At 44.9% G+C, this 17,408-nt stretch overlaps 1 protein-coding gene across 10 annotated transcripts in view; it reads right to left on the bottom strand.

The window, feature by feature from the left end:
- Positions 1–17,408, bottom strand: part of LOC135517303 (receptor-type tyrosine-protein phosphatase mu-like) — a 288,195-nt gene that overhangs the window by 82,367 nt on the left and 188,420 nt on the right. For 3 of the 10 annotated variants that reach the window (XM_064941480.1, XM_064941475.1, XM_064941474.1), the window contains exons 13-16: positions 16,819–16,855; positions 13,559–13,633; positions 7,365–7,500; positions 4,773–4,802 (exon numbers count right to left, since the gene is read on the bottom strand). In XM_064941480.1, coding sequence (XP_064797552.1) covers positions 4,773–4,802; positions 7,365–7,500; positions 13,559–13,633; positions 16,819–16,855 — 278 coding nt within the window. The remainder of the gene's footprint in view (positions 1–4,772; positions 4,803–7,364; positions 7,501–13,558; positions 13,634–16,818; positions 16,856–17,408) is intronic. The other 7 variants (XM_064941483.1, XM_064941477.1, XM_064941476.1 and 4 more) reach the window with 3 other exon arrangements.

Genomic DNA, 17,408 nt, shown 5'->3' on the forward strand with positions numbered 1-17,408 from the left:
CCGGAGACCTCTCTCCCTCTCTCCCTTGCCTCCACCTGTTCTGCTCTCTCTACTGTAGTGTGCGTCGGATCAAAGGCAAACTGCATTCAATATTTCATTAGAGCGACGGGCGCGCGTGACGGCTCAATCTGAGGCGAGTGGCAAGCGACGCGCTGTTAAACATGAGCTCACGGCTCGGCGGCCCTGACGTGAACTGAGAGGCATAATCTTGCACCGTTTACCATATTACTCCTACTTAAATGGCCAAGAAGTGAGAGAGGGGGAGAAGGAGAAGGAAGGGAAGAGCATGAAGGACAGAAGACTAGGGAAGCAGAACGAGGGAGAGAAAGAGAGGGGGAGAGGAAGAGAGAGAAAGGAGATGAGAGAGAAAGGAGATGGGAGAGGGGAGAGAGAAAGGAGAGGGGCGAGAGAAAGGAGAGAAAGGAGATGAGAGAGAAAGGAGATGGGAGAGGGGAGAGAGAAAGGAGAGGGGCGAGAGAAAGGAGAGGGGAGAGAGAAAGGAGAGGGGAGAGAGAAAGGAGAGGGGAGAGAGAAAGGATAGAAAGGAGAGAAGAGAGTGAGAAAGGAGAGAAGAGAGTGAAAAATGAGAGCGAGAGAGCGATGGGAGAGAGCGAGAGTGCAATGGGAGAGAGCGAGAGTGCAATGGGAGAGAGCGAGAGTGCAATGGGAGAGAGCGAGAGTGCAATGGGAGAGAGCGAGAGTGCAATGGGAGAGAGCGAGAGTGCGATGGGAGAGAGCGAGAGTGCGATGGGAGAGAACGAGAGAGCGGGGAGAGAACGAGAGAGCGATGAGAGAGAGAGAGAGAGAGAGAGAGAGAGAGAGAGAGAGAGAGAGAGAGAGAAAAAAGAAAGAAAGGGGAGAGAGTGAATGGAGAGGGGAAAGAGCAAAAGGAGAGAGGAGAGAGAAAGGGGAGAGTGAAAAGAGAAAGGAGAGAGGGGAGGGAGCGAGAGAGAGAGGGGAGCGAGAAAGGAGAGAGAGAGAATGGAGAAAGAGAGAAAGAGGAGAGAGAGAAAGGAGAGAGAAAGGAGAGGGGAGAGAGCGAGAAAGGAGAGTGGAGAGAGCGAGAAAGGAGAGTGGAGAGAGCGAGAAAGGAGAGTGGAGAGAGCGAGAAAGGAGAGTGGAGAGAGCGAGAAATAGAATGGAGAAATAGAGAGGGGAGAGAAAGAGAATGAAGAGAAAGAGAGAAATGGAGAGAGAGCGAGAGAAAGAGAGAAAGGGGAGAGAGAGCGAGAGAAAGAGAGAAAGGGGAGAGAGAGAAAGGGGAGAGGGAGAAAGAGGAAGGGGAGAGAGAGAGAGAAAGGGGAGAGAGAAAGGAGAAAGAGAAAGGAGAAAGGAGAAAGGAGAGAGAGAAAGGAGAGAGAGGGAAAGGAGAGAGAGAAGAGAGGGGATGGAGCGAGAGAGAAAGGAGAGAGGAGAGAGGGGAGGGAGCGAGAGAGAGAACAGAGGGAGCGAGAGAGAGAACAGAGAGGCAGAGAGAGAGAGAACAGAGAGAGAGAGGAGAGGTAGCGAAAAAGAGAATGAAGAGAAGAGGAAATAGAGAGAGAGAGTGAGAGAAGAGAAAGGTGAAAGAGAAAGGCGAGAGGGGAGAGAGAGAAAGGAGTGGCGGGAGAGAGAGAAAGGAGAGGGGAGGGAGCGAGAAAGAGAGAAAGGAGAGGAGAGAGAGAGAAAGGAGAGGGGAGAGAATGGAGAGTGGAGAGCGAGAAAGAGAATGAAGAGAGAAATAGATAGGGGAGAGAAAGAGAGAAAGGGGAGAGAGAGAGAGAGGGGAGAGAGAAGGAGAGAGAAAGGAGAGAGGGGAGAGAGAGAAAGGAGAGAGGGGAGAGAGATAAAGAATGAAGAGAAATAGAGGGGAGAGAAAGAAAATGTAGAGAGAGAGAGAAAGAGGTCTAGATGGAGAAAGAGAAAAGCTGGACCGCATCATCCCTCTCTTCTTTCCATGGAACACTAAACTGGGTATACCAATCCAAAAGCATGTTTTGGAAGTCACTGAGAAGATTTAGACAAGGAGCTCTCAATACAGAGAGGAAGGGGTATATAGCTAGAATATAAATAGATTAAATGTCTTCATATCTGGGATTTATCTGTTCTTCTGTTCTTCCCCCTATGGACATTCAGCAGAGTCTTATTCAAATCCTAGCCAGAGGGGTCTTCTCCTCTGTGGCGCTTCTCTGAGCTGCTCACACCCCTACTGAAAACAAGTTGGCACACACGGAAGCCAGCTCACATTCCTGCATGAAAGCCATTGTCTCTGTCCCAAAAATAACAATTTATTTCTGGATATATTGCAGATGTTCTGATTGACTGCGTATTTAACAAGTACCTGCAATTAATAATGAAATAACTGCCTTTTTTAAAATCACAGCAAATCAACTTAACAATTAACAGACTTGGAAATCGCAAACCAAGGACACATTTAACCCAAGAAATCTCAGAAGCTATTCTTACTCTAGGACTCTGATATACAGTACGAGTCAAGTTTGGACACACCTAGACATCTTTATTTGTAATATTTTCTACATTGTAGAATAATAGTGAAAACTTCAAAACTATGAAACAACACATATGGAACCATGTAGTAACTAAAAAAGTGTTAAACATATCAGAATCTATTTTATATTTGAGATTCTTCAAAGTAGCCACCCTTTGCCTTGATGGCAGCTTTGCACACTCTTGGCATTCTCTCAACCAGTTTCACCTGGAATGTTTTTCCAACAGTCATGAAGGAGTATCCACATATGCTGAGCACTTGTTGGATGCTTTTCCTTAACTCTGCAATCCAACTCATTCCAAACCATCTCGAGTCGGTTGAGGTCAGGGGATTGTGGAGGCCAGGTCATCTGATGCAACACTCAATCACTCTCCTTCTTGGTCAAATAGCCCTTACACAGCCTTGAGGTGTATTGGGTCATTGTTCTGTTGAAAAACAAATTATAGTCGCAGCAGAATGATGTGGTAGCCATGCTAGTTAAGTGCGTCTCAAAGACACAGCGGTTGAAACAAAAAATCTCAAATATGGACTCATCAGACCAAAGGACAAATTTCCACTAGTGTAATGTTCATTGCTTGTGTTTCTTAGACCAGGCAAGTCTTCTTCTTACCGGTGTCCTTTAGTAGTGGTTTCTTTACAGCAATTCAACCATGAAGGCCTGATTCACACAGTCTCCTCTGAACAGCTGCAATTTCTGAGGCTGATAACGCTAATGAACTTATCCTCTGCTGCAGAGATAACCCTGGGTCTTCCATTGCTGTGGTGGTCCTCATGAGAGTCAGTTTCATCATAGCGCTTGATGGTTTCTGCGACGGCACTTGAAGAAACTTTCAAAGTTCTTGACATTTTCCCGCATTGACTGACCATGTCTTAAAGTAATGATGGACTGTCGTTTTGCTTTGCTTATTTGAGCTGTTCTTGCCAAAATATGGACTTGGTCTTTTACCAAAGAGGGCTATCTTATGTATACCCCCACCTTGTCACAAGAAAATTGATTGGCTCAAACGCATTAAGGAAAGAAACTCCACAAATGTACTTTTAACAAGGCACACCTGTTAATTGAAATTAATTCCAGTTGACTACTCATGAAGCTGGTTGAGAGAATGCCAAGCGTGTGAAACACTTTCATCAAGGTAAAGGGTGACTTTGAAGAATCTCAAATACAAAATATGTTTAACCATTTTTTGGTTACTACATGATTCCATGTGTGTTATTTCATAGTTTTCATGTCTTCACTATTCTACAATGTAGAAATTAGTCAAAATAAAGAAAAACCCTGGAATGAGTAGGTGTATCCAAACTTTTGACTGGTACTGTATATTAGTACATGTTAAATAATCCATAGCTCTAATACACGATGCTGGCTACAATACTTCTTTACTCATTTGCTACACACAGAGTACATAGAATCAAACTCGGAGCTATCGTCACCATCACAGTAGACTTTTAGCACTATTGTACCGGGATACTGATGAGAATTTCACATACTGTCAACAGAGCCATGCACAAACCACTGATCTAAAACATGGAGGAAAATGAACAAAACATTTAAAAGATGTGCTGAAATGAGAACGGCCAGAGAGAATCATGGGAGTTGGCGGGTTTAGGTGGATCCTGGGACAGGGTTAGGCCGAGAGGCATCGGACACAAAACCGACCCCCTCTCGTTGTCTCATGCTCGCACAGCTATTCTGAAATGGGTCGGGCTGGGTTAGTTGGTCATTCCAATGGAGCAATGCTACTTGGGTTACAGAGAAGACAGTTTCCCTCTTAGTCAATAAAACACAATATACTCTAGAAAGCACAATGCAAAGGGAAAACTGAGATGTCTATTTTTTTCTATGTGTATTTAGAAATATAGTATCTACGTCTATGGGTTTCTAACTGGTTTAGAATAGTAGCGACTGATCCAGGTCCCTTTTCAAACTAAAGCATTGGTTGGAGTGTTGTCACAATTAAAAAACAGAGCATTTTGTCTCATTTGAGCGTCAGTTTTTCCAATTGATTTAGATGACTTATCTCCTATCTGTTATCCACTCTTGTAAACATGTTTGCAATAGCACTTTGCAATTGGACTTCAAATTGGACCTTGAGGTGTAGAATAGACTTTAGCTGCTAAGCGTCAGCTGCTAAGCCAGTGTTAGACAGCTCAAGCCTTGGCTGTCAGTTTGAAAGGAGAGGAAGGAAGGTCACCAAGAGGTTTCATGCATGGTAGATCAAGGCGGTGGTCGCAGATAGAGAAAGCATGGCACTAAGCGTTTTCAGTCACAAAGTGGGTTACTTACAGGTAATAAGTGTAGGAGTGATAGGTTCTTCTGCCGAGTGGGGTGGTGGTAGGATATAAGCAGTGGTGGGGAGCGGAGGGGAAATGGAATGGAAGGAAAGGAAAGAAAAAGTAAAAATATTAATGTACTGGAGAAAAATATATAGAAATGAAACAAAAAAACACGATATGGCGGCATACAGTGACGATTTACGGTACGACTGAGGCTAGGTGGTTGCTAGGTGGTTGCTGGGGACGACAACTCATGCGTGGGGTGTAGAGGGGATAGGTGGGACCTGCTGATTGGCAGGCTAGGTCAGGTGTGCAGGTTCTGCAGGAGAGAATTGTGGGTAGCGTAGTGTCTTAGTGAAGGTGATGGGCTGTCATTGAGAGGAGAGGATAGTGTTATTAAAGAGTGAGAGAGTGCAGGAAGAGGATAGAGGAAGCTCAATGGAGCCGTGTTAGAGAGCAAGTTAAGCTGTAACTCTGGCTGGAATAAAATGTTTTTACAACAGCAGTGACTAATTATTTTCACAATTGTATGACTACTATTTTTTACACATATACCGTTTGACAATCCCGGAAATTGCACTCATCCAAAACATTGGGAAGTAATGATCGCGTGTGTATGCAATAACACACAATATTGACACTTATTAGAAACAAGCCTCAACTTTTCTTACACATACACTATGTGACCCTCAGTGGTGTAAAATACTTAAGAAAAAATACTTTAAAGTACTACTTAAGTAGTTTTTTTGGTATCTGTTCCTTTACTTATTCTCCATTAGATTGCTAAATAAAATAAAATAACTTTCTTTTTTTACTTTTTTAAATTACTTTTTTTTTTTTTTTAAAAGTACTTTCTACTCAATACATTTTCCCTGACACCAAAAAGTCCTCGTTACATTTTGAATGCTTAGCAGGGCAGGAAAATGGTCCAATTCACACACTAATCTGGCGGACTCACTAAACACAAATGCTTTGTTCGTAAATTATTGTCAGCGTTGAAGTGTGCCCCTGGATATCCTTAACTAAAAACAGTAAAATAAAATCGTGCAGTCTGATTTGCTTTTTATTTTTGATACTTAACTATATTCTAGCAATTACAGTTACTATTGATATTTAAGTATATTTAAAACCAAATACTTTCACACTTTTACTCAAGTAGTATTTTACTGGGGGACTTTCACTTTTACTTGAGTCCTTTTCTATTAAGGTATCTTTACTTTTACTCAATATGATAATTGGGTACTTTTCCCACCACTGGTGACTCTAAAAGACAACAAAAAATTGCTCATCTGGTTTGGTCCCTGATTCACGATTAGAATCGTTGAAATAAAAAAGATTTCAGGCTAGTAAAACATTCCTGAGGTCATCATGAATTCAGTGAATAGTCATTGGATTGAAATACAGAACAATCGCTATACTGACAACCACACAGTATGTATCCACAATCTATCCTCTAGATATTGAGTGCAGGGTGGAGATAGTCTAGCATCACTGGCATTCACCAGCACATACCGCCAGAGAAATCTGCTTAAATTCCCCATCGTGCTATGTGTGTGTTTCAGTGGAGGCTGCTGAGGGGAGGACGGCTCATAATAATGGCTGGCATGGAGCAAATGGAATGGCATCAAACACATGGACGCCATGGAAACCATGTGTTTGATGTATTTGATACCATTCCACTTATTCCGCTCCAGCCAATACCACAAGCCTGTCCTCCCCAATTAAGGTGCCACCAACCTCCTGTGGTGTGTGTGTGTGGAAGCAGTTTGGCTATTTGCACGGCGCTAGTTCCTGGGGATGCTGTGTAGCATAGACACTCCCTCTCTCCCTTTGGCATTGGACTAGGGCTAATGTAAACTAGCCTGCAGCAACACAGCCGCAGGCATCTCTGGCTCTTTGAAAAATAATAATAATAATGAAGCGCTTTCATAAATGATTCCCTTTTATCTTTGCTAGTTTTTCCCACCACAAGACAAGCTCCAAATATTTTCCTATTCCCATTGCCGGGGTCATTAATACAGTGACATTTGTTTGAGTGGAGGGCGGTATCGGCGTGGAGGGGGGAAGGGGGGAATATGAATATTTCAATGCACACCATATACCAGTGCCATAAACAGTTTAATGGCGCTTATCAGTGTCATCAAATCAATTATTTAGCCTTGACGTTGACGATGCAGAGGGTTTTGAAGGTGAAAGGACAATCAGAGGGAATTAATTTGATTTGGGCTATCATGTAATTACACTAAGCACACAACTCCTCCAAAGCCACAGCTTAAAGGGATAGTTCAGGATTTTGGCAATGATTTTAGCCTTTTATCTACTTCCCCAGAGTCAGATGAACTTGTGTTATGCTAGCTGTTTCCATAGATTTCCAGTCATTGCACTAACGCTAGTTAGCAATTGAGCTAACACTTAAAACTGTACGTAGATACATAAAAATGGTATCCATAAGTTAATCTGACGGGGGAAGTAGATAAAGGGCCTCACTGAGCTATCCCTTTAATGCTAGATCCCAGGGGCCAGCTATGAGAGAATGGAAACCTTCAAACGGTCATCTCATACAGTCAATGTATTTATTGAGTGGACCTTGATAGTCTCTTACCTTTTCTTCATGACCAGCACCACACCGAGAAAGATGATGACGAAGAGCAAGACACCGGCGATGACTCCAGCGATCTTTACCGTGTGATCTGTCTGCTTCTCCGGCTCCACCGCGTCAGGCTTCCTGGTCGCAGTCCCTGGTGGTCAAAGAGTATGGGCAACAATGGTCACCAGGTGGCCATTTTGGATCCATGTCATCATTATCATCCTGGTTGTCATATCATTTACCATACACTTTATTCTCATCAACAACATATGACCACACCCGTTGCCAGTGGAGCGTTGCTATGTTAGACTGCAGGGAAAGGCTTGAAACGAGAACAATTTGAATTCATACATTGTTGTTATACTTCATTATGACAACACCTTCTTCAAGTCTACTGGGTGGTCCAACTCTGGTCCAACTCTGGTCTAACTATGCGGTTAGGTGTTGGAATAGTCCAGCAACAACCCTTTTTCCAGAAAATGTGTTCACTACTGACACTACTGTATTAGACTTCATGACATGCTGAGCTGGGCTCTTTCCATGTTAAATGTATTGTCATGTAACGTAGAAAGTGTTTTTAGAGTGATGACAGTGACATTTACACAGCTCTCCTATTGCAGGGCCTGTATGTGGCTGCATCTTCTCTCAGGCTTCCACAGCTGCTCTACACTTCAACCGTGCACTCCCTATCTGTCCTCCAGCCTCCCTCCTGGGATGACTTGCTTATGCACTACCTTATTTCCCTCCATCCCTCCATCCTCCCACCCCTTCCATTCCTAAATGAAGCAGTCATTTGCCCTCGCTTAGCTCCTGCACCTGAGAGTGCCTGAGGAACTCATTAACTGTGCCTTTTTACACACCTATTGTCTTTGGGCGACACAATATGCACGTTGCCTTTCTTGCCTTTGGATATTCAAATCGGAGTCGTCTACTGTGGTACGGTGAGTGGTGGTGCACAGACAAGAAAAGGGAGAGGGGGACTACTTCCTAGGAAGAAATTTATTCCCAAAGTAGGAAGTGACGGGTGATCACACCGATGGCCAGGGCATTTAATATCTGCTCCAATCAGATAACCAGGCCTCTCGCAGCAGAGCCACTGTGTAACACTAGTACTGGGGCCTTCCCCTCCTCTAAGAGAGGGAGCGAGAGGAGGAGAGGAACCACAGAGAGACAGAAAGAGAGAGAAGAGAGAGGGAGAGAGAGACAGAGCTAGAGAGAGGAGAGTGAGGGAGAGAGAGACAGAGCTAGAGAGAGGAGAGTGAGGGAGAGAGAGACAGAGCTAGAGAGAGGAGAGTGAGGGAGAGAGAGACAGAGCTAGAGAGAGGAGAGTGAGGGGGAGAGAGACAGAGCTAGAGAGAGGAGAGTGAGGGGGAGAGAGACAGAGCTAGAGAGAGGAGAGTGAGGGAGAGAGAGACAGAGCTAGAGAGAGGAGAGTGAGGGAGAGAGAGACAGAGCTAGAGAGAAGAGAGTGAGGGAGAGAGAGACAGAGCTAGAGAGAGGAGAGTGAGGGGAGAGAGAGACAGAGCTAGAGAGAGGAGAGTGAGGGAGAGAGAGACAGAGCTAGAGAAGAAGAGAGTGAGGGAGAGAGAGACAGAGCTAGAGAGAGGAGAGTGAGGGGGAGAGAGACAGAGCTAGAGAGAAGAGAGTGAGGGGAGAGAGACAGAGCTAGAGAGAGGAGAGTGAGGGGAGAGAGAGACAGAGCTAGAGAGAGGAGAGTGAGGGGAGAGAGACAGAGCTAGAGAGAGGAGAGTGAGGGAGAGAGAGACAGAGCTAGAGAGAGGAGAGTGAGGGGGAGAGAGACAGAGCTAGAGAGAGGAGAGTGAGGGGGAGAGAGACAGAGCTAGAGAGAGGAGAGTGAGGGGGAGAGAGACAGAGCTAGAGAGAGGAGAGTGAGGGAGAGAGAGACAGAGCTAGAGAGAGGAGAGTGAGGGGGAGAGAGACAGAGCTAGAGAGAGAGAGTGAGGGAGAGAGAGACAGAGCTAGAGAGAGGAGAGTGAGGGAGAGAGAGACAGAGCTAGAGAGAGGAGAGTGAGGGGGAGAGAGACAGAGCTAGAGAGAGGAGAGTGAGGGAGAGAGAGAGACAGAGCTAGAGAGAGGAGAGTGAGGGAGAGAGAGACAGAGCTAGAGAGAGGAGAGTGAGGGGGAGAGAGACAGAGCTAGAGAGAGGAGAGTGAGGGGGAGAGAAAGAGATGGAGGGAGACAGAAAGATAGAAGGAGCCTCCTGGTCTCCTGTTTACTGTATAATGTGATGGAACGTCAACCCGCGGCCCGATGAAATATCCATTTCCCCGCGCTAAATGAGTTCAGGATGAAAAATAGTCGGGACACGCCGTTCCAATTCGCCCCGGCCCCCGAATCTATTCCTCCCTGCCAGCGCCACTTTTTCAATCAAAGGGTGACAACATCCATCACTCGAAGCTCGTGCGGCTATCGTTGTTACCGCAGTGACGGATAGGGAGGCCGGCAAGCGGGGGGCTCATTCCGCAGTGGGAATTTGTGTTTTACTCCAAAGGGTGAGTCTGGGTGAAGTGAGGGGAGAGAGGAGAGGGCGGTTCCTGGAGGACAGAGGGCCTAGGAGAGAGAGGAGAGGGCGGGCCTGGAGGACAGAGGGCCTAGGAGAGAGAGGAGAGGGCGGGCCTGGAGGACAGAGGGCCTAGGAGAGAGAGGAGAGGGCGGTTCCTGGAGGACAGAGGGCCTAGGAGAGAGAGGAGAGGGCGGGCCTGGAGGACAGAGGGCCTAGGAGAGAGAGGAGAGGGCGGGCCTGGAGGACAGAGGGCCTAGGAGAGGGAGGTGAGGGTGGTTCTTGGAGGACAGAGGGCCTAGGAGAGAGAGGATAGGGGCGGGCCTGGAGGACAGAGGGCCTAGGAGAGGGGAGGTGAGGGTGGTTCTTGGAGGACAGAGGGCCTAGGAGAGAGAGGAGAGGGCGGGCCTGGAGGACAGAGGGCCTAGGAGAGGGAGGTGAGGGTGGTTCTTGGAGGACAGAGGGCCTAGGAGAGAGAGGAGAGGGCGGGCCTGGAGGACAGAGGGCCTAGGAGAGAGAGGAGAGGGCGGGCCTGGAGGACAGAGGGCCTAGGAGAGAGAGGAGAGGGCGGGCCTGGAGGACAGAGGGCCTAGGAGAGGGAGGTGAGGGTGGTTCTTGGAGGACAGAGGGCCTAGGAGAGAGAGGATAGGGCGGGCCTGGAGGACAGAGGGCCTAGGAGAGAGAGGAGAGGGCGGTTCCTGGAGGACAGAGGGCCTAGGAGGGAGAGGAGAGGTGACCATTCAGCAGTCTGTGAGAGTTTGTGTAACATACAGATCACTTTCTTGAGAAGGGGGTGTCAAACTCATTCCACGGAGGGCCGAGTGTCTGCAGGTTTTTGTTTTGCCTTTCAATTAAGACCAGCAGGGGAGGGGAATTCCTTACTGATCAGTGACCTTAATTCCTCAATCAAGTACAAGGGAGGAGCGACAACCCAGACACTCGGCCCTTCGTGGTATGAGTTTGACACGTGCTCTGGAGGCCTAAGGTTAGCCGCCCTCGAGGTTCTACACCTAGGTGGACTTGACCATCACCTTGAATGAGATGTTGAGTCCAGAGGGGGACAAACAGTCATGAGCATTCACATACCAGGCAGCCAGTCTCTTAGAATGCAAATGTATGCTACCAATTCATCCGTTATTCCATATACTGTGAATACCACTAGATAACACCGAAGATGCCTTTTTAGCTGGATAACAATAGATCTACTGAAGGATTTAGGTGGTGAGGGAAAAACCTTCAAGGAAAGCAATAAGGTGGACTTCTGCCTCTGTTATACACTGACAAAACATTAGGAACACCTTCCTAATATGGAGCTGCCTTTTGCCCTCAAAACAGTCTCAATTTGTCAGGGCATGGACTCTACAAGGTGTGGAAAGCGTTCCACAGGGTTGCTGGCCCATGTTGACTCCAATGTTTCCCACAGTTTTGTCTTGTGGCTGGATGTCCTTTGGGTGGTGGACCATTCTTCATTTTTGTTTTTTTATTCATTTATTTTTATTTAACTAGGTAAATCAGTTAAGAACAAATTCTTATTTACAATACACACAGGAAACTGTTGAGCATGAAAAACCGAGCAGCGTATCAGCTCTTGATACACTCAAACCGGTGTGCCTGGCACCAGCTACCATACCCTGTTCAAAGGCAATTCAATCTTGCCCATTCACCCTCTGAATGGCACACATATACAATCCATGTCTCAATTGTCTCAAGGCTTAAAAATCCTTATTTAACCTGTCTCCTCCTCTTCATCTACACTGATTGAAGTGGATTTAACAAGTCACATCAATAAGGGATCATAGTTTTCACCTGGACTCAACTGGTCAGTCTATGTCATGAAAAGAGTAGGTGTTCCTAATGTTTTGAACACTCACTTTAAGGTAGACCTTGTGTGTGCAAAAGTATAGAAAATAGTCATTTACATGAGAAGAGTTTTTAAATAAGTAAAGACCGAACAGTCAAGGTCAGATTGACACACTTGCCATCTCCAGTTTGTGTTCGGGAAACGTAAAAACATCTCCAGCTGTGTTGGACTTTTCAACTATTAACTTTCACTCCAAACTTTTCTACTTCTTTTCTAAATTCTCTCCTTGACATCTGTTTATGGGTCATTAGAAAACTGAATGCCTAGAGAGGCAGAAAACACTGGTTGTTTTTAAGTTTAAAACTCTAAACGGCAGATATCTCCAGCTTTGGAGAAAGGAGCAGGGCTTTGGGGCTTTCAGCGTGGCCGTTTCATGTCAAACTCAAACTAAGCGAGGTGCTTTGGGGGATAGTGTGGTCTCGGTAGCTCTGTGTAGGAGGGACTGTCAACGTCAGTGTCTGAAACATTGCAACAGCTGGTTAACAACACACAGCGGCCTCCACGGCTTTCAGCTTAACAAGTCCCCAGGACACTGTAAATACAACTAATTATAGTCAACGACCCCCGCCAGGTCACTGCTATCTAGAGACAAAACCGATGTTGTTGATTTTGCTGTCCATCCAGCCTTACTGAAATGAGCTGTATCTGACTCATGCTTTAATAAGTCATTATAAATACCACAGGGTTGTCAAAATAACAGTATCGTCCTAGTGTTGGAAACGACCAGCCTTATATTGTCACCCAGAGCTATAGCACACAATATTTTACACACAGGAGGTTTTTAAAGTTCAGTCTGCTTTGTGTCGATACCAAGAAAAAACAGGTATTATAGTTTTGCGATTCTGGCACCATGACAACCCTAATACATGTTAACTGCAGTTGTTGGTGTCATAACTTTTGGTGGAAACTGAAAATTGTAAGTGTCAAACAGTGTTGCATATTGTAACAACTTGTCTTTTCCATCAGTACTTTTGACATTGTGTCGTCCGAATATTCCCCTTTCTGCCCCTCAAAAGTCCTGTTCATTCCCTGTGACGCTTCACAAGCCAAAAACATCCAATGGTTAAATATTTTACAGGAAACCATTTTGCATTTCACAGTGTCTGACTGTGTGACTGGGAAGAATCGTATGTCTTCTCGTATAAACAGAAGGCGGAAAGTTTTCATCTTTCCTTTGATGCTGCAGCTGCCTGGTAAATATTGAAATGTAATTTTCTGACAGCAGGTTAAACAGGATGGCTTTGTCGTGCCAGTGTGCAGCTTCTCTGCTTATTGCTCACTTCCCGAGGCCCATATTGATATTTTTTCCCCCTCGCTTAACTCGTACATCACCCTTGAATGAAAATGTAATTCTATGTTTTTGCAACACAAGCAGGTGTTCCAGGTACCAAACTCCTTGTAGGATATGAATACGATGAATACTGACGAAGGGCGGGTATGAATATTAAGTCAACTCTATGGTGGAAATCAAGATATCTGGTAACCTAGTTAACCATTGACGGTCTCCCAAACAACATGTCACTGCACATCCTGTTTTTTAACACTTAAACAGACACGCGCTACACAATGTAACACAAACAGACATAGCGGCTATAAAAAGTTATAAGGCACAAACAAAAGACACTAGAAATCAAACACAAAAGTAATGGATGCTGACACACACACACACACACACACACACACACACACACACACACACACACACACACACACACACACACACACACACACACACACACACACACACACACACACACACACACACACACACACACACACACACAGGAGAGGAGAGAGAGAGCTGGGCAGTAGTAGAGGCGGTCTGACCTGTTAGTTGGTTGTCGCCAGCCGCGGGGGCGATGCGTATGTAGGGAGTGGTGAGCTGAGTCACGATTATGGCAGCTAAGGCAAAAGAAGAAGTTGTTCCAGGCCAACATGCAGGAAGAGAGAGAAGAAGAAGAGGGCAGGGCTGAAGCCAAGAGACTCAGAGAGAGAGACCTCTCACAGGGAGGAACAGAAAATGACATACTGTATCGTTCACAAACTTGGCATTTGTTATGTAACGGTTATGTTTCTATACATTAGTAATCATTGCAGAAGCTTGGTTGATGACTTGTTTGTGTTGTGTGCTTGTGAACACCATGAGGGAACTAACAAAATAGCTTCCAACACTCTACTCAGCAAACTGGATGCAGTTTATCACAGTGCCATCCGTTTTGTTACTAAAGCACCTTATACCACCCACCACTACGACCTGTATGCTCTAGTCGGCTGGCCCTCGCTACATATTCGTCGCCAGACCCACTGGCTCCAGGTCATCTACAAGTCCATGCTAGGTAAAGCTCCGCCTTATCTCAGTTCACTGGTCACGATGGCAACACCCACCCGTAGCACGCGCTCCAGCAGGTGTATCTCACTGATCATCCCTAAAGCCAACACCTCATTTGGCCGCCTTTCATTCCAGTTCTCTGCTGCCTGTGACTGGAACGAATTGCAAAAATCGCTGAAGTTGGAGACTTTTATCTCCCTCACCAACTTCAAACATCTGCTATCTGAGCAGCTAACCGATCGCTGCAGCTGTACATAGTCTATCGGTAAATAGCCCACCCATTTTTACCTACCTCATCCCCATACTGTTTTTATTTATTTACTTCTCTGCTCTTTTGCACACCAATATCTCTACCTGTACATGACCATCTGATCATTTATCACTCCAGTGTTAATCTGCAAAATTGTAATTATTCGCCCACTTCCTCATGCCTTTTGCACACAATGTATATAGACTCTCTTTTTTTTCTACTGTGTTATTGACTTCTTAATTGTTTACTCCATGTGTAAATCTGTGTTGTCTGTTCACACTGCTATGCTTTATCTTGGCCAGGTCGCAGTTGCAAATGAGAACTTTTTCTCAACTAGCCTACCTGGTTAAATAAAGGTGAAAAAAACCTGAGGGAGCTATGAGCCGCTAATTGCCTCAATATTTAGTTCACTGTCATGCTTATGGCCATCTGTACGGTCAGTCCCGCACCAAAAAAAAACTTGGGATATCCGATTGGCTGCCACCACTATGACTGTCAGGTACCCCAAGAGTCAGAGAACCTATTAGCTGATGCTCCTCTTAAAGTGACAATGCTCAGGTCCAATAAAAACAAATTAAAAATTAAAATGCCATAAACGATAGCAAAGAAAAAAAGAGAAAAAAAAGTTTCGAAACAGTCCTTTCTATGATGTGAAAAAGGGGGATTCAAACTCAAACTTGTTTAGCGTCCGTGGCTAAAAAGTGTTGGAAACAACACAGGAGATAGCGCTCATTAGCATATAGCATTATAGCCCAGTCTTGGCACCGTGAGAAAGAGAGATGGCATGGAGTAAGGCAAATAGATTATCTACCATCTGTACACAATTACATTGCAGAGCAGCGGCGCACCAACGCCTGGCTAGTGGTAGAGAATGGATGGTGCGGCTTGCTAAGTAGCACCACTGGAATCGAATATGCTAATGTTTCACAGTGGGAGGGGGGGGTCAGAAAATAGGGGGGCAATGAGAACTCTGACCATCTGCCGCCAATATACACTACCGGTCAAAAGTTTGTAGAATAGTGAAGACATCAAAACTATGAAATATCACACATGGAATCATGTAGTAACCAAAACAAGTGTTAAACAAATCTAAATATATTTACTATTTGAGATTCTTCAAAGTAGCTATCCTTTGCCTTGATGACAGCTTTGCACACTCTTGGCATTCTCTCAACCAGCTTCATGAGATAGTCACCTGAAATGTGACAGGTGTGTCTTGTTAAACATTTATTTGTGGAATTGATTTCCTTCTTAATGCATTTGATCAGTTGTGTTGTAAATAGGTAGGGGGGTATACAGGCTATTTGAAGAATCTGAAATAACATTTATTTTTTATTTGTGTAACACTTTTTTTGGTTACTACATGATTCCATAAGTGTTATTTCATAGTTTTGAGGTCTTCACTATTATTCTACAATGTAGAAAATAGTCAAAATAAAGAAAAACCCTTGAAAGAGTAGGTGTTCTAAAACTTTTGACAGGTAGTGTAAATGTTTCCCCTTTCCTACGATTGGTACACATCTCCCATTATGGGGAGGTGGTTTGTGAAAGTTAGGGCACATGCCTTTTGGCTAGCAAAGCTCAGTCCTATGGCCTGGAGGCTACTAGCACTAGACATGGTATAGCCAACCCATACTGTTAGGTGTGCTACTGACTAATGGACAGGTTACAGTCCTTAGAGTGGAATAGTAACTTCATTTATTTTGGTGGGAATTTTTGGTTCTGTTCGAAAACAAAAACGTATTTGACTGAATACTGCAAGGTCTAAGATAAAAAAAAGTGACTTAAGTTATTACTTAAAACTTAATCTATTAATAGTACTTAAAACTTAATCTGCTACTGTTGTGTGCTTAATGTGACTTAAGCTTTTGCGTAGAGGACATTGTTAATAGGAAAATGCCCAATGCTTATGACTTAACACAGATAGGTTTGGATTTCTGAGCTTGAACTATTATTAAATCATTAGTTATATTATTCATCATTAGGTATAATAGAGACATCAGGGGTGCCATAAGGAAGCTTGGGAGGGGCTGAGTGCAGTACTGACAAGGGGAGGAACTGTTTAAGGCACATATCACTTAGGTCCCTGCCTAGCAAAATAAGGATGCAATGTCTAATGATAAGGAGGAGTGGGGTATGTACACTACCACGGATGAAACCCTGTCTTTGTCTAATGCAGCTGTATTGACCCTCTGAGAAGAATAAACTTTTGTTTGAGCTTTTATAGTGTCCGTTGAGTTTGTACTCTGAGAATTAGAACCTAACAACACTTTACACAAGTACACTATCAAATTGAGTGAGAGGAAGCAAGGTGAGTGACCAAACATTAGTCTGAAAAGCATGAGTAGCCGATAAGAAGAAAAGCTGCCAACAACATTATAGTCCTGTGGTCGCACCAAAATAAACCTTGGCAACGTTCAGGTGTGTGTGTGTGTGTGTGTGATAGAGGGGAAACACATTTCAATCAACGGTGGGTAGATTACTTTCATGCAACGGAGCCAGTCCTACCTTTAGTGGCCACTCGTACACAATCGATTTTGGTCTCCTGCGAGGGGAGAAAAAAAAAGAAAGAGAGGGACAAAAATGGGAAAAGGCATCAGTTCTCAGCCACAACAAATTGCAACATATGTAGCTGTCAGGGCTGTGTAGGGCCTGCTGCCTCAGTCAGGCTGTGCTCCTTCCAATCTGCTGAGACAGACTGGGGTGTAAAACAAAGGGGAGAGAGAGAGAGAGAGGCTGTGGATCAGCACCTTCGCTTGGCATCTAGCAGCCAGCTGTCAGAGACTAGTCTGCAACTACACCATGCCTGTGTGTTCTCTACAGTTTATAGCCAGAGTCAAGCACGACCTTCAGGCTCCATACACACGTGTTCACATACAAGTGGGCACATACAGTATGTACACAGAGATATTCACAGGAACATATGCACATACAGTATACATTAGATGTGGGTGTGCACACCTCAAATGTCCATAGTGGAGCTAGCTATACTGTAAATCACCCTGTGATGGTGGACAGAGTATGGCTGTGACTGGGAACCTAATAACTGTTGAAACACGCTCACCCACCCCGGTTTTGCTTTCGCTCGTCTTACAAAC

This window comes from Oncorhynchus masou, chromosome 28 (assembly GCF_036934945.1).
Source record: "Oncorhynchus masou masou isolate Uvic2021 chromosome 28, UVic_Omas_1.1, whole genome shotgun sequence".
NCBI classification, from domain to species: Eukaryota; Metazoa; Chordata; class Actinopteri; order Salmoniformes; family Salmonidae; genus Oncorhynchus; species Oncorhynchus masou.